The sequence below is a fragment of the Carassius gibelio genome, chromosome B6 (assembly GCF_023724105.1).
Source record: "Carassius gibelio isolate Cgi1373 ecotype wild population from Czech Republic chromosome B6, carGib1.2-hapl.c, whole genome shotgun sequence".
Lineage (NCBI taxonomy): Eukaryota > Metazoa > Chordata > Actinopteri > Cypriniformes > Cyprinidae > Carassius > Carassius gibelio.
This window is the reverse complement of record NC_068401.1, coordinates 20,180,885-20,199,017: the sequence shown is the minus strand read 5'-3', so window position 1 is coordinate 20,199,017 and position 18,133 is coordinate 20,180,885. Positions and strand designations below refer to the sequence as shown.

The window sequence follows — 18,133 nt, the reverse complement described above, 5'->3', positions numbered from 1 at the left end:
TGTGAATCATTCATGGTTATAAAATAGATGTGATGCAACTGTTATAATGCATCTGTTATGATTATAGGTCACATAAGAAGACACGTTCAATATAATTAGATCATGTTATTTTCATATTAAAATCACGAGACATTTATAATTTATAAATGTTTATCAGACATTAAGCCTTTTGGATACGACAGATTACATTAATTTATAATAAAACAAGTATTGTTTACACAAGTACATTTTCATCACACCCGCAACTATTGTAAGGTGTAAAACTGATGCAACAGTGTGTTCAAATAAATGCATTTTGTAAGGGTCTGTGAACTTTAACAGTTTTCACCCCTGCTTGGAGCATAGCGAGAAATGAACACTGAAGGGACAATGTAAATAAGAACATTAAGAACTAAAAATTAAATAGTTTTTGATTTCAAATGTTTTGTCATTTCTGAACAAAACCTTTTATTTTCATTGCTATTTCCATCATAATGGATAAATTAATGTTTAGAAAGGGCAATTCTGAGACTTTAAATTTGGAGTCTTCAATGACTAGATGTTACAGGAGCATGTGAAGGAGAAATATGTGTATGACCTCATAAAGACACCGAAAATAATCATCAAAAGGGATATGATACCACTACTCATCACTATCGAGTGCTGCAGGAATTAGCCCCTGACACCCAGAAATAGACTTTTCTTTTTTTGACTTTTGTCATTGGGGTTTTTGAATGCGTTTTCTGTTAAATACCAAAAATCAGATATGTGGTTACCAGTTGTATTTGGATTTTATTTAGTTACACTATTTTGATAATCCACTTTAGACATTTCTCTAACTGTAAATAAGTTTGTTTTTTTTTTTTTGTTTTTTTTTTTTAACTTCTCACAGAACACATTTATGGCAACATGTTTTGCTTGTAAAGCAATTCTTTGGAATATGAAACTTTGCATGTAACCATACCATGCAATTACCAACTTGGTAACAGTGCCAACTAATGTATAAACAAGTTATAAGCAATTGTATTGTAAGAATGTTTAATTATATCTTTCAACCACTTTTGTAAAATAATCACAGGGATGTTAAAAACTATTAAATGTACTTGAAACAGATCTGTTGTTCTTGACTGTAATTCGTTAGAAAAATCATTTGACAAGGAGTTTGTATAATCTTCAACAATTTAAGTCTGAATTTTGCCCAACACCAGATGCTGCTACAGTACACAAGGATGTTGTTTCTGTCATAAACAAACAAATAGAGAAACAGATAGATATAAAGGCATGGTTTTAAATCTAAAAGCAAGATAATACAGCTGTTCATGAAAAAAGAATTGTATCTCCATAAGAACAAAAGGCACAATAAAAGGCCCTGAGGTAAAGAGGCCACCATGTCCAAAATACTACAAATTCTGTGTTTTCAATCCTTGAATTCAAGTGCATTCTTATAGCCATTTATCTATATCTACTGCCAAGGCAAATCAGTTATTTTGATGCATTATACCCAAATCATTCACAAGAAAAAAAGTTTTGTCTAATAACAAGAACGAAAAAGTGAGTGCAGGAGATGAACTGCTGCTCTGTTTAGATTTGCTCTGATTAAATTAATCTTTAAATTTTGCGTACTTGAATAATATAGTTAAAAAAATAATTAAGAGACAACAAAAATGAATTAAATTCATAACACACTCATTAAATGATCCAAAAAAAGGTGTTCATTAAAAGAACATTGACATTGTCTTCCATTACCACTGCCCAAACTGTTGCCATTTCTAAAACTACCACTAAACAACTGACTGTCTTTAGGCTTGGTTTAAATCCTGAAGGTCTAAAAAGCATTCAAGAATTTCAAGAGAAATGTCTTTTAAGTGTACAAGACAGTCAGCAACTAAAACAAAACAAGCCATTAAAATGGGCAAATAAATCATTCTTTCTCAATTACAATGACCTTTTTGTCCCAAGAAGTGTAATTTTAAGCATTTTTCATTTTTGAGATGAGATAACTTTCCCTTTTCTGCCTTTTCCTCTCTATTTTACCCTATTACAGTACAAATGTGCAACACACTAAAAAGTAAGACGATAAATAGCTCAAATTAAAATCTAAATTAGAAAACAACGGACGTACTGTATTATTTGGTCTGTAGAGAACAAATGTAAAAGAAAAAAACAGTCAGTTTAATGTAGCCCTGTATTTAGATTTGGCACTTTTCCTTTCTGCAGTTAGAGGATTGCACTGGAATAAGTGAGAGCAGAGAATAAGGGTGAGAATAGAGGAGCTGCTGGAGGGTAACAGATGGAAGAGGGGATGAAAGAATACACTGTACAGTTTCACCAATAAATTAGGTACTTCTGATGTGGTAGATATGGTGCCACAATCAAGATGCGGAGGAGAAAAAAAAAAAGATGACATGAAAAGTCCTGAGGGTGTGTAAGATGAGTGAAATTTATGTGCACAACAAAGGAAGGCTCAGATAATGGCATTATTGCCACGAAGGCCGACCCCACGGGCAAACTGCTCTAGCAGGCCTGAGATGGCACCAGAAGGGCTTGGAGCTGATGACTTGAGTCCTACTGTAGAGCTGTAAGCAGCAAGGAACAGCTCCCTCACTGCCTCCAACCTGACTTGCCTTTCAGGTATAAATGAGCACCTAGAAAGAAAAGAGATACATTTATCATCTTAGACTGATGATACACGGGGCAACTTTTTTAACAATGTTGATTGGGCACTTTTCCATTGAGAATGGGTAACAAATTTCAATCTGTATACTTTAGACTGGTCGTGCGTCTCACCTGGTTGTCTGTTGATGGCAACATTTCCCAAAGTTGCCTGGCAACATTGCTAAAAAAAATTGCAGTGTATCCATTTTCTTCCTTCACTTAAATCACCAATTTTTTGTGCCTTCCTCAAACACAATATATATTTACATTTTAAAAGAAATCTTCACATATCTTTAGACCTAACAATATCATATTAAGTTTAAAAAAGTAATATTTCAAAAATCAGTTCATAATATTATTAAAAAAAAAGTTAAAGTAGAAAATAAAACTCTAATTAATTGGTGAGGCCATTTTTGGAAAGTCTGGTACTTTCTCCAGAATGAATTCAGTTTTGTACAAAATGACTGATGTGTGAATCCTAATAATAGCATGGTGCTGATGTGCCAAAAGAACAAGAATGTTTGGTCTCTTAAGTTTTTGGATTTAACAAAATTCTTCACATGTTGCAGTGATGAGGCTGCTGTGTATTCCTGGGAATGCAGCCTATTCTTATTGTGATAACCTTGACTCATCATGTAAACTATTACTCATTCAATTTCAGTTTTATAGTCAAATTACAAGAATACAAGAAGAATACAGTGAATGAGTACAGGTGGGGTTGGAGTGTGTATGAGACTCACATTCGTCCGCTGGGAGCCTCATCCTGGAAGCTGAATGGAAGAGGAGACTCTGAGGGCACTGGGGGAAGATCATGGATGCTCCCACACCCTGACACAATCTGCCAACTGCCATAATCTGTGGACAGCGAGGAGCCTGACCGAGCATATTCCAACACTGGCCTGAGATTCAGAACGAGACCCAAAAAATTAAAAAGATGAATAGAGCAAGAAAAAATATGAATAGAGAAAATTGAAAATTTGAAAATTATTAGTGAAGTGTGTATTAGTAAACAAATGTCAACCCAAGTATACATTATTATGCACACTCTGAAAGTACTCACCTCCTTCCTGGTACAGCTAAAGGGGTGCTTCCTGTCCGTGCAACATTTTGATCTGAGTGGTTGGATGAGGAAGAGCTGGAGGACTTAAATGACCCCAGAGGACTGGCCTCAGTCATTACATTAGGTGTTCGCTCCTCTGAAGTGATCGGTCGGTTCCAATGCCCAGAATGTGAAGAAAATGGCATGCCTTTCCTCCTGTGATAAACACTAAATATGTTAACATCATTTAAAACAGCAGCTATGAAGTCAAAAAAGTGTGAACAAGAAACTGAAAATAATGACATGGCCACTTTCTATAGCAGTGTGCATATATCTTACACCTGTTTCACACATACTCTGCATTGTGTGTGCGTTGCGTATTTTTTTTATGCACCCATGTTAACGGATTCCAGCATTCACACTGCACATGGTTGTGTTTCGTCAGTGCGTTCCGTAAGTGGTGCGTCTGCAGCAGTGTATCGATCGCTTATGTACCGAGTCTATTTTTGCTGTGCTGCATGTGCTGAATTAAAGTGACAGCGCATTGTTTGCAGTAAAAATTAAAATAGATTTACATGGAAATGCAGTAATTTCGCAAAAGATTTATACAATTAAAGCCTACTTTGTTTCAAACAAGAAAAAGAGCACCTTTAGATAAACAAGGCAACATGGCATAATATATGAAGCTAAAAAAGTTCATTAAGAGCCGTGGGATTGCTTGTAATAAAGATTTAAATGCAAAAGGCATGAGAGTTGAGAGAGAGGCTAAATGTTATGTTTAAATATGTTGCAGTTTGCTTGAGTAACTTATACAAACCTAGAAGTCAAATGCACGAATAATACGTTGTTTATATATATTTAAACTAATGTCTATGAAAGATTGTTACTGTACTGTGATAAAAAGAGTATCACAGTGCTGAAAAAGTTATTTAATTATTTATTTATTTATTTTTTACATGATTTGAAACCAAAATAATGAACAAATGTTGTGTTTGTGGACTAACAGCCGCGGATCAGTAGCGTACTGCAAACGCGTCCTGTTTGAAAGTCCATGAGTCCCTGCTGCTTCTGCACCACATACATAATGCACACAGACTGCATACGTACTGCGGATGGAGTATGTGTGAAATAGGCGTTATGATTGGCCAGTGTGATTGAGATCCACATGTAACCGCAATCTCCGTCTGGCTACCTGACTGATGTTGCCAGTAACAGGCAGGCAAGTGCATTCATTTTAATAAGGTGCAATTAAAGGTGCTTGTTTAATTTTTATTTTGTAAGCCTTACCCATTAGAAGCCTGTGGTCCAGTGGTAATAGGGTCTGTAGCTTCTGCAAGTAGACTGGAGGGAGCAGATGTATCTTCTGTGATGAGAGAGAAATCACTGCTCAAACTTGTCACACTACCCCGATCTCTGGGCTCTGAGAGAAAGAGAGAGAGAGAGAGAGAGAGAGAGAGAGAGAAAAAATTGCAGAAAGAAACCATAAAACAGTAAGGAAAGTAAAATCTGCAGTCTATTTTAAAGCTCTAACTTCCCGCAGGGCAACAACAAACAGATGGATCACATCCAATTGGTTTTATATAACTTGTAAGATCTTATAATCATTAGCATAAAGATGTGTGAATCTGCTGCTTGACTACTGTACTCAGAATAATCACTGACTCGAATCGCTAATTTCGATGAAAGTCAATTCTGAAAAAAACTTACTTAACTGGCAGAGGTCATCGACTGTGAAGTCAGCATCTTTGAATTGAGAATTTTTTCTTCTGTTAGAGTAAAACACAAAAGAAAAATATAAAACAGACAGAGATCAATACAGTCACAGACTGCAAATATCTGGGTCAGAAATTTTGCAAAACAGAATACATCACAGAATTTAGCAAATCAGATTTTCCTCTGTGAAACCATGACAGAACCTATGAAGATGTTGAACTTACAGCCTGCCTTATTTGTGGAATATAATGAAATTTAAAAAATAAAATTATGTTAAACAAATTGATGAATCAAAACTATGTTGTGTTTGACTCTAGATAATGCATACAAAATTTCACATAATTATCTAACTGATCTGTGAGGAATTTTATTTTAATTTATCTAATCTAAAATGAAAAAAAAAAAAAAAAAAATCACAGCCATTTGATTTGGAGGTACAGACAGATAGAGAGGAACAAGAAGCCCTTCGTCAACATCAAGCTGGTGCAAATATCACACTTTTGACATTTTGTAAAAACTGGACATTTGGTTGACATGTTTTAGGTGATTGGGGTTATTAGGCCATGCTTATAACTTCCAGTAGAAGTCACAACGAATTCAAAGTTCAAAATGTATTTGATAATTATTGACCTATGGACCCTAAATAATCTTCTTGTGCATTTTTTTCTTTCTTTTCAACTTTGGCAAAAATCCAAGGACTAGTTTGTAAAAATGAACTGATTGCCTCAGGAAACATTTCTGTCAGAGCAAAGTTGTTTGGGGTGAGAAGGCTTATAATTGAGACGTATATTTAACAAAAGCCAGTAATTCCAAAAATATAAAGCTCTTGAGTCTGTGACAAAAAGTTACAGGACAAAATGCTTTATTGCTACATTTTCAATTACTGATCTACAGACTTAAAAGAATGTAAAAGAAGAAAAACAACAAGAAAAAGTTGGCAAAAGTATTTTATATAAATCATTGGTTATTGCTCCATATATAAAAAAAAAAAAAAATCACAACCACATATGGCTGCACCATAACAGGACAGGCCAATGTCTACCAGCAATTTAACCACACAGAATAAAACAGAAAAAAGAACACCACACAGAATAAAGCAGAAAAAAGAACAGAACAGAAAGAGGCTTAAAAGCTATCAAATTATTCTTCACATACTCATGAGACACAGAGATTATTCTTGTCTTTAAAATCTGAAGTCAGATAACTTACCTTTGTTTTTTTATGACTGAAAATGTGTCACAAACAATATGCTTCAGAAAATTGAAGCAGAAAAAGAAAATCTAGAAGAGAAAATATCAAAAATCAAATAGATTTTATATGACAGACACATGCACTGACACATGAACAATCTGTCTGGGAGGTGCACACTAAACAATAATTAAACAATCTATATCACAGTACTGTACTTCATTCAAAGCTAACATATGCTTTGCATAGGTATTAAATATGTGAAGTCTCACCTCCTCCCCCTTAGAGAGCCGATCAGGCAGCATGTGACTATAGAAAAGGACAAACTTAAAAATTGAGAATTAGAATATTCTTTTTTGTTGTTGTTGTTGCATATCTAATGATGGCAGATCAAACATCACTTTCTGCAGACATACTTTCTTTTTTCACCCTTCAGACTACCTTTAGCAAATACATGTATATTTATGTTGTAGAACAAAATTTAAAAGACTCAAGTAATGTTAACAACAGATATGTGTTGTGCTTATCGCTTATAACTTAAAATCTGCTTAAAAAATCTTAGAAATTAATCAATGTAATTAATTAATCAAATAATCAAAAAATTATTGTAAAATGTTGTTTACAAAGACCCATGGTACACTGCAGGTCACATACTTTTTGGGCTTCATGTGCCAGTCAAGTACGTGCCAAGAGATGAATGAGAATGTTCATGAATGCTTTAGGTACATCAGAACTCATTGCAGTTTATTGTGTGCATTCATAATGGTAGATCCAATGTGTACATGAATAAAATGAGCTAAGTTCAGTAACTTAGTATTGTAACTGAAGTTTTACCATGTGTGATTTTTATGTTTATTTTTTTTAGAGAAAATAATTTTTAATATCTGCAATATCATAAAAATGTTTATCATCTTATTGCTATGTGCCAAATTTTTAATATTGGCACATTCCTAGACATTAATGTATAAATGAAACAGGAATGAGACTAACCCAAAAAGAAACCAGTCATATGCGATAGTCAGGTAAAGGATCTCAGACGGTTCCAGACTGGCATGAATAGCACCGTCCTTTAAAAATTAGAAATTAATTAAACACAAAGAAAGGTACAGAAAGGAAAGATTTGAATATTTAGCAATGTGGAGTAAATAAAGATATAAAATGAGGACATATGTAATGAGAGACAGAGGAATTAATACTTGCCGCCCACAAAGAAAGTCTGAGCAAAGATACAAAGAGAGGTGTCCTGTCCCAGCCTGATATACAGTGCACCAGTAAACCGTTCTCATCTGCAGACCACAACACTCCAAAAAGTTATCCAAAACTAAACAGACTTGTGAAACAATTTCTTCAGTTTGGTGCAGACGTGTGTGAAAGTGCAGTAATTTACCATCAGAGTTGATGATGTGTAGAAGCAGTTTCAGATAGTTCTGAGTCTGTTGCACCAGGTCCCATGACTAAAAAAAAGATGAAGACAACAATTACCAAATTCTAAATCATAAATGTAAATAGGCTACACATAATTTAAGTCTGTGGATCAGTGCATCCAGCATTCTTTATTACCCTTTGTCTGAACCATCAAGCTACAGTCTCTACAAATGAACAGTGATGATTAGTTTTCATTTTATTTTTTCAATTAAACACGCTGAAAAGCTATTGGTCAATATACTACTCTCATTCCAAGAATACATCAGTAAGGTTTGTGCCTTGAAATTAATTACTTAAATGTTTGAGAAAAATGTTACAAATTTAATATCAACTTATCTAAAAAAGATGGAGACATTTTGAATGTAGAGTATTCTGCTTCAACATTTTTTAAATGCGAAGGCAATCAGAGTTCAGACCCAGCTTGTCCCATTTCCTTAAACCCAATCAATTCCTGTCTATCTAAAAGAAAATGTATGGGAGACTGAGTACCTGATATTCACTCCAGTTGATGTTAAGGTTTTTTGTAAAGCAAGCAGGGATTGTCAGAGGAGCATCCACAAAGTCCTAAACACACAACCAAAAGTGATGGTCAGCGAAAAAACAACTGTACTTACAGAAACAGTTTCTGTAGAACTTCTAATAAAACAATTTTTTTTCAGTGTTTTATGTATAGACCTGATTCCAGTTGAAGACAAGCCCTTCTGCTGTGTAATCTCTGTCTTTATATTCCCTGAAGAATTCACATCCTGAAAAAAAGTGCATGAAACAACTAATATTACAGCTACATTATAATGATTTATTGCCCCTGAATAAGTAGAACAGAAGAGAAATTGTTTTTTAAAATGATATCAGCATAAAGATCTAGACCTGGATAAGGCACAGAGAGTAGGGTGAAGTCAGCATAGCGTTGGGCCTTGTCCACCTTTTCTGAGGAAGTCACACTGGAGACAAACACAAAATTATTACGAGAGTAAGAGATCATTGAGTAAGGAAGTGAAATCATTTTCTCAGACATATGAATAAAATCTAACACAGCCAAGTCATAATGAATACTGTGGCCATGGTCCAAAATTAACTCCTGCAATGTAGTTGGCTGATTATGAAGACGGATTTCATAAATGGCAAAGGGCACATAATAAACTGCAGTATGATAAACTAACAAGTTGACCAAAATCTGTGAACCAGCCATTGTTGTTAAATTTAAAGACTTCAAGGAGTGAGCGCACATGTATGTACATCAAAAAATGGAGCCAAAAGGACAAAGGTGCACATGAAATCTATGGTAGAAATTATATTTTATAAGAAGTTTTGCATACATTTACAAGAAAATAAATGACAGAGGCATGAATGTGCATTCCTGTAGAACATTTTTCAATTTACAAGCTTTTTGTTTTGTGTATTATCTATAATGTCTCTTCTCTAATACTTATCCTTATGCGGTATGGGGGGGTGCTTAATTTATATGTTTATTTTTCATAATTTTGGCACAAAACGTAGTATAAATTTAAAATGTAAAAAAAAAAAAAAAAACAGTCTTGAAACTGGATCCTGATAATGGCTTTGGATTTGGGTGTGAAAGACCTACATTATTTATGAGATAAATACTATATATATATATATATATATATATATATATATATATATATATATATATATATATATATATAAACATTCTAACATGAATGTAACAAAGTTCACTCACTTGAGGCCAAACTTCACCTTCTTATTCTCTACCATGAGGTCACAGATGTAGCGTACAGACAAATACTTCAACAGCTTTATATCAGAGCCCCTAACCTTATCAAACAACTGTGAATCATTATTCCTGTAGAGTGACAAAGAAAGACCAGAATAAGATGATTAGAAGACAAGTATTTTCTTACAAAACACACACACAATTCACAGGAACAAGTCAGAACCATTGTTAAACTACTGATCTATGTCTATAACTGTCTATTTAATTGAAACATTTGGCTCCTTGTAAGACTGTATTCCTCGACAACTTATCTTACCGAACTGCACAGTCATCCTCCAGAACCTCTTCAGCATCACCAAAGGTGTCATCTGAACCCCCTGCAATAGTTTGAGATTAAATCTAAAACAATCCAAAAAAGTAATGTCCACAGCTACGTCTACATTGCCCCACAATTTAAGCTCTCTTGAATGACTCTCTTGAGTGTATGACTGCAGCTTTGGAAGATCAGATTATGTTAGAAATGTTACAATAATCTCTTCAAGGTATTAATCAATGGCTGTAGTTGTACCAAGTGATTTATTGGTAAGCCCATCCCTTCGAAGGTAGATGAGCCAACGGCAGTCGAGTATCAGTTGCATGAGGAGCGGAACTCTGACACCTTTAGGTTTCAGCGTTGTAGAGAAATATTGGAAGATCCAAGCATTTCATCGGTTTGAAGGTGTCTATGCTACGAAAATGGAAAAACAATGTTCCTGTGGTACTTGCAACACTGATTCCAGGTATCCTAATAGGATGGGCAATATAATTTATTTTATTACATTTCCTAAACCCAAACAAAACAGAGCAAAATGTCCCCAAGCATTCAATCCCTATGAAGACAAAAGCTTAATGTGTTGATCCTGCATGTAGTCATCCGCAATCATGACTAACGTAATATGAGACTTCTCCCACATGCATTGTGATCTTTAAACCCTTGCTTCGAGTTAACCAACATATTTATTTTTAAATCTTTTATATATCCCTCCATGGAATATTTAATTCCCACTTGAATGGTGGCCCTTCTGTGTCCAAAGTTATGCAAAAACATTGTGGGACAAGGTTTTTACATTGACAGCTGTCATTGTGAGACAGTGAGCAACTCCGTTTGTTTGTCTGAGGGAGCAATGGTAACTAAGGGGGCTTACCGATAGGTCAATTGGCAATACAATCTATTTCGTAATGCAGGGGTGTCCAATCGGGCTCCTGGATGGCCACCATCCAGCAGAGTTTATCTCAAACCCTAATTTAATACACTTGAACCATCTATTTAAAGTCTTTAGGCTTAATAAAAACTATCAGACAGGTGTGTTATGGGAAGTTGGAGCTAAACTTTGCAAGATTCTGGCCCTTCACAAGCAAAACTGGATACCCTTTTTCTAATGTGTATACACTAGAGTCTTTATCTTTGTAATATTTTTACAGTTCAGTTTAAGTGACTGAAATTGTGTTAATACTGCATGATTTTTATTTGGGTTTTGCTGTGAGGGACAGATATTTGGGGTCTGTGACAATGTTTGATATTATCATCTCATAATCCTGAAATGTGATTTCTACAGCCAATCATCCGGGCAATCGAGATAATAAAGGAGGAGGATGGTCTTGTGAGAATACTAGTATTGGGTGTATTTATCTGAGAAAACAGATTTATTGTAAATGACCATGGATGTCTTTTGGACCCAAGGCTGTGGTGGATCAATGGCTTTAACTGACTGCCCAAATGAGTTTTAATGACACCAGGACCATCACAAATAGCCCACTGACATATGAATTACGAACATATTTGTTAACTTATTTACAAATGGGTGTAAATGTTGACAGGAGGTCTATGAGTAATCAAATGGGTTCTATGACAGGAGTTTAGGGGGAAATGTTATACTCCATTATAGGCAATTGTCCACATTTATATTTTGGCATATGGGTGCATGTTAGGGAACATTTCCAATAAGCAAAACAAACAAACACACCAACATTCTGTAAATAAAACCATATCTAATCTCCTAAGAATCATAAGCAGTTTTTATTTGATCAACCTTAGCAATGTTCAAGACAGCTTCCATATTCACAATACAAAGTCACTTGAGTTAAGTGTCATGTACAAATCTCATTGGTGACATGAAGAGTATGAACAGTATTGAATACTTTATACCAGTGGTTCCCAACCTTTTTCAACTCACAGCCCACACAACCAAACACATATGTTTGCGCGGCCCACTGCTAAAAAAAATTAACTGACCCCGGTATTGTTGGGTTAATAACTTAGCACTCAGACGTTAGAATGTTAACTGTATTTATTGAATGAACTAGGGCTGTGCGATATGGACAAAAAAAAAACCTATAGTGATTTATTTTATACATTTTGAGATTTAAATTTTAATCACGATTTTGACACACACGGATATGCTTTATAGTCATAAATGGATTCAGGACGATTTTGAAACATATTTCCAAAAGAAAACCAATTAGAGTTTTATCAAAAAGTTGTGACGTCTCTAGAACAGACATAAGTCAAAATAATCACTATAGTAAAGGTGTAACAAAATGTATAGACTTATGGCAAAAAAAAAAAAAAGAAAAAAAAAATAATATGGGGTTATATATATAAATATATATATATAAATAAATCCAGTGTCCAGGGACTTTTTTTTCTTTTTTGCCATGTATTGTTCATAGAGCTCATTAATTGTAGCGATGCCTCAGGGGTTGAAATAGATTTGTTATACATTATACAAGTTCACACGTAGGTTACTCCGTTTGCAGTGCGTATATGTGTACGCGGTGCAGAAGCAGCAGTGAGAGCACATTAATGTAAAGCAAAAGCACATTCAAATAATGCATGAGCGCAAATCTCTCTGTTCGCATGCAGATTTATTTTGCTCTGTCACAAAACCAGACGTGCTTGCTCAGATACACGCTGATCTCGCCCAGAGTGTGCGTACTTAAAACACCTCTCCTTTCACTTAAACTGCGTCCTGTGCATTCACAATTCTCTCTATGCTCATGTGCTAGATATTAATTATTTCCGCACGTTTTTATTTCTAGCCTTTTACCGCGTGCAGTGTGAACGCTCTAATCCATTAATATGGGCTCGGAAAAAAGGCACATCACAGACAGTGTGTGAATCTGGAGTTAGGCATATGCCCATTCTGTTCTGTTCTCGCGCTAGGCGCGTTGCATTCTGATTGGATCGGATAACATACTGCGTGGAAAATCGTGCTATAAAGCGATTTAGAAATTTTATGAAGATTCCGATTAATCACACAGCCCTAGAATGAACTGGCAATGAACAGAAAATATTTTGGGGTGGCACCACTCTGCAAAACAGGAAAACCAGATCCAGGCAGAGCTTGGCAGCGGATAGACAGACAGTGGAGCAAGCGTCAGGAGGGAACATGTTGACAGCCATTTATGCATGTTTGAATTTGTTGTTCTGTAGCATATGCATCAAAAATCTAAACTGGTGGTTTATTCCTTTGTTACAGTTTAATATTTATTTTTTGTTATTTAATTATATATATGAAATGATGTTATGTTATGACTTAGACATTTTTACATATATTAACAACACTGTTATTTATTTTAATAGTTATTGGCAGCCTACCTGCAATACCACAGGTGGACCACAGGTTGAAAACCACTGCTTTATAAAGTTATCATGTGTTTCTTTGCTTTTTGCCCTTCTGGAAATTCAAACTTATAAGGAGTCACTAAAACAGAACACATTCTGTCTGCTCTATTTTTTTCCACTGTTGGGGAAATGTCTTTGCCAGTTGCACAAAACTTTTAATTAATACTTGTCAACTTTTGACACATAATTTTGATAATGATATAGCTTGTAGTAGCCAACTGTGAGTGTGTACCTGAAAAAATGTAGTTGTATCCAGTACGTCCATAAAGTTCGCCCCAACCTGCTAGTGTGGATGATCGACACACATGCTACAATAAAAGATAGAGAGAGAGAAAAAAAAATATCAAGGTCACTAGAACAAAACCAGAAACACAGGCCCCTGGTAAAGTTAACTACAGATGAGTCTGGAATCTTCTTAGTAGCTCCTAGTAAATTATACCAACCTTCAAAGTTAAAGGCTGATAGTCCAGAACTAAACACTTCAGTACTAAAGATCCCGACAGCCAGATTTCACAAGAAAAAATAAAATCTGTTATTGACACTATGATTTGTCTATTGTCAGTATATCCAAATGTCTAACACGGCCATGTCCTACAACTATAACATAGCAGTCTATTACAATAAATAAATAAATGTTCCAGTGGCTCAGTGGTAGAGCATTGCGTTATAAACGCAAATGGTTGTGGGTTCAATAGCCTGAATGCATTTTAAGTCGCTTTGGATAAAAGCTTCTGCTAAATGCATAAATGTAAATGTCTTAAACTTATACTCAAAAAGTAAAAATGTAAATAAATAAAACAGCAACATAAATCATATACTATGCCATACTAGGCCAATTCTGCACTGAGAATTTCCCTATTTGATTATGGTAAGATAGTTACCTTTCCATTGTAGAGGATGACTGGACAGACAAATCTCCCTCTACAACGAGCCATCTTACTGCGGTTTACCAGATCCTGCAACCTACTGATCTGTACTGTACTCTCAAAGCTGAACAAAGATGAAGAGAGAATAATTTTCTTTTTTATATACACAATACACTGGTGACAGAGCAATATATCAATATACAATAAGCCAAGTACTTTGCCCACATGGCCATTTAACAGAAGCAGTCATAAGAAACACAGGTACAATGTCAACATAACAAAAAGGTATGTCTTCAGATTTCATTCACAGATATTAGCCTGTAGTTACAAAACCATGTAGTCTTTTTACAATGTTCTTAAAGGGGTCATCATATGCCCATTTTCCACAAGGTCATATGATTCTTTAGTGTCTTAAAGGGTTAGTTCACCCAATTTTTTTTTCAGTTTTTTTTTAAACAACATGTAAAAGTTAATTTTGCCTCCAATGACCCCTTTAACTGCAAATGCAGTTACATTAAACAAAATAGATTACCATTTCTGTCACTAATTAAAAGGTAATTACAATGTAGTGAGTGATGTAGGCTACTTGTGTTTGAGAAACTACAAGTTCCATGTTTGTGTTTTTATTTTTTACATTTGATGAACCCTACTATAATGGAACTGTATAATCTCAGATACAAGTTCCTGGTTTATTGCTAACCTAACTTTAGTTTCCCAAGAAAGCCCCAAATTCATCACATTTGCTGTTTCAAAAATTTCATAACGGTATCTGGGTGATAGTGTAAAGAACTGTCAGAATTAAATAGCAGTTTTGGTTCTTCAAAACCGTATTTGCATTATTTAAATCATTAAAATCTAAAATTTTTAATAATTTAAAAACATAAGTAGTGTTGACAGGCTGTACATGTCAACATCTTTATCTGATTATTATTGTTTTCTTACATAACTGTTAACAGTGATTAAAAAAAAAAAAAAAAATGAAAAATCTTATATTAATAAATATTGTCAAAAATGCATACATAAAATATATTAGAAATAAAGATTTTGATATATCAAACCATTATTTTATTTAACGAACCATAGTAATTAACATTTTTATTTTTATATTTAAAATTTTGGGTGAGCATATTGAAACTTGGCATGCATAAGTAATGGCACAGGGTGGCGCACATACCATTTAAATGAAAACTTAAGCTCACTGATATAATTTAATCAGTCTGCCATATTTTCCATTAGTTACTCCTGCTTGGATATGTGGTGTGTTTTAACTATTTGCAACCCTTACACATATACTAGAGCATGAATTGTAAATTACTACATCAAAAAATCAAGTATACGACTTTTGTTAAGGCATATGTCATTAGTACAGCAATATAGGAATTAAGCCACACTGATTATATTTTTCTTTTACTATAAAAATCATGTTATCTTCCAATAATCTCTTTTCAGAGAAATGAGGCAAAACATAAATAGAAAATGCTTTTTCCCATTGACTTTTTCCCTACTACTGTGTGTCTTCGGTAGACTAAAAGAGACAGCAATGTTCTTACCTTGCTTTATTGTTGTCTGAAGATTCATATTCCAGAAACACAATCTTCCGTGGGTAGTGACCACACACGTCACCATTGGTGTTGTGGATGATACTGTACTTGTAGTCCCGGTCAAACAGCTCCAAATAGCGCTTCTCTATTCTCTCTACCTAAATATACATACAAAATGCATACATAATACATACATAACATTTTAAAAGCTTTTTAAAGACCCTTTCACAAAGCAAAGATTATCACAAGGTTATCAGAAGAACAAGAACAAGTTCATTCCTCTAATTAAAGCAACGTTAAGAAAGAGAAATTACTCCTAACTAAAGTAATTATTTTTTTGGGATGTAGGGAACTTTAATCATCATCAGATCAGCAGCAAAAATAATTTGCCATTTTTTGGTAAATTAAATGATACTGAACACTTCTGTATGTACTGTACATTTGCATTTTCTTATATCATCACTTATTTCAAGACCCATTTACAATCATTCATCTGTTAACACCACTACGATGCATTGACAATGATTTTGGCCGTATTCTTATCTCTGCATGAGTGTTTGAGTGTACAAATCAGTTTAACTGTGCAACCAGTTAAACAACAACTGCCTTTGAAATATGAGAATGGTAATGCCATTTTGACAGAACCTGCATTATTTCCCTGGGTTTTCATCATCTCAAAACACATGTAGGTCTGAGATGACACCTAATGTTAACCACAACACTGAGCCATGGAGCTCATGCAGACAATGCAAGTTCGAACATGAAAATCAGCCTGTTTTAAAACATTTGATTTACACAATAACTTCTACATGGCTGTTTGCATTTATATTATATATACATACTGCATTTATATTATATATAGATTCTCTTATATTACTTTCTGCAAGTACATTCTGCAATCCCAGTGCAGGGTCTTTTAGTTAATACAGCAAATCACAACTGTGGACCATTCACAATTACTGTGGTCTATACAGACAACGTATAGTTTTGAAGAGGGGCACAAAAAGGTAACATAAAAGGTTAATAAAAAAAAATGTAAAAGTATAATAAAAAAAAAGGAAATAACATGTATTCATTTCTCTCTCTCTCTGCTTAATCCGTGACTTTGGAAAGAAAAGACTCATGACTCATTAAATCAATTTCCCTTTGGAAGTTCCTTAAGGTCATATGAGCTTGCTTCCAGTTGCTGTTAAGAAAAATGCTTTTGAAGAAAACCTAAAGTAACAATATGAAGTAATTACATTAAATGTTATTAATTTTTACTTATATGACATGGCATTTCATCACATAAATTACTTAAAATCTGATTTGAATTATGGGAAGAGACTGACTGATGTTTGATGTTTTCAGTCTTACCGACGGGGTGACCTCCTTCGCTCTGTACTGACTCTTAGAGAACACATAGATCAGATCGGTTATATCCTCGCTCCGGCTAGCCATCATCGAGCCGTCACCCGCCTTCTGCTCGATCCGAACCCGCCCTTCACTAAATAGCGCAGCTCCCTGGGGTCGAGAGGATCCTCCAGGCCATCCCTTCAGGGCAAGCTTCTTCCTCACCGCCCGCTTTAAGGCACCGGGGCCGGAGCGGGTGGCGCGTCCCGAGTTCAGGGTCCTGGCGGGATGGTTACCCTCCACAGTCCTGGTGATCAAAATACCCCTTTACCGACGGTAGTAGATGTCACGAGGAAGCCTTCAGGACTTCTCGCCGCTATTATTTCCCCAATCAGCAAAAAGAAAGAGTTCTGTAATTCATTTATAATGAAAGCCCAGTTTAAGTGTGTCTTTTCTTTCCCAACACTCACGTCAAAACACCGCATCCCACAAATCTCAACACCCGGTCATCAATCACAGGAAATCCGCACGACTTTTTATCCTTGAGTCTTTCACACACCTTTTATCATTGAGTTTTATAGTCGACCTGATTTCGATCTGGAGACAAAACATTCAGTGTTGTTTACAACGCCAAAACGGTCGGCTATGAGTAGAGGAATACAATAGAGCAGTTTGTAATGTTGCAATGAAATCTATCCGTGTTAGATATAGCCAAGGAACTTTAGCCAGGGCCAGTAGTAAACAGGAAACTGAAGTGATCATGTGATCAATACTTCCTGAAAGGTGACGTCAAGTTTGCCATTTCAGCTGACAGCGTATTGGTCTTGCATGAGGGGCATCACGACGGCTAATGTCATGAATAGTTTTGATCAAGTGTAAATATACAGGTATTTTGATAGATGTCCAAAATTAAATAAATATAAGATATTACATTATAGTAAAAAAAAAAAAAAGTATTGGTCTTGCATTTGCCCAAAGGTTTAAATTAGTTTTGCATTCAGTAATTTATTGCAATAAATCTGGGTTCATTAGAAA

At 34.9% G+C, this 18,133-nt stretch overlaps 1 protein-coding gene across 3 annotated transcripts; it reads right to left on the bottom strand.

Moving 5' to 3' along the window:
• Positions 1-1,000: 1,000 nt before the first annotated feature.
• On the bottom strand, positions 1,001-17,852 carry LOC127959632 (myotubularin-related protein 14). 3 transcript variants are annotated; one of them, XM_052558916.1, is made up of 20 exons: positions 17,569-17,852; positions 17,123-17,474; positions 15,776-15,924; positions 14,241-14,349; positions 13,592-13,667; positions 10,012-10,072; positions 9,702-9,824; positions 8,867-8,940; positions 8,675-8,745; positions 8,489-8,563; positions 7,962-8,028; positions 7,775-7,860; positions 7,565-7,641; positions 6,847-6,883; positions 6,596-6,666; positions 5,381-5,439; positions 4,961-5,093; positions 3,695-3,889; positions 3,375-3,533; positions 1,001-2,624 (listed from the first exon to the last, which is right to left on the bottom strand). In XM_052558916.1, the coding sequence occupies exons 2-20, from the start codon at positions 17,207-17,209 to the stop codon at positions 2,444-2,446; spliced, it is 1,890 nt and encodes a 629-aa protein (XP_052414876.1). In that variant the 5' UTR covers positions 17,210-17,474; positions 17,569-17,852; the 3' UTR covers positions 1,001-2,443. The 3 variants fall into 3 exon arrangements, with proteins under 3 accessions (XP_052414876.1, XP_052414877.1, XP_052414875.1); XM_052558917.1 differs by having other exon boundaries at positions 17,123-17,405; XM_052558915.1 differs by having other exon boundaries at positions 17,123-17,852.
• Positions 17,853-18,133: the final 281 nt, after the last annotated feature.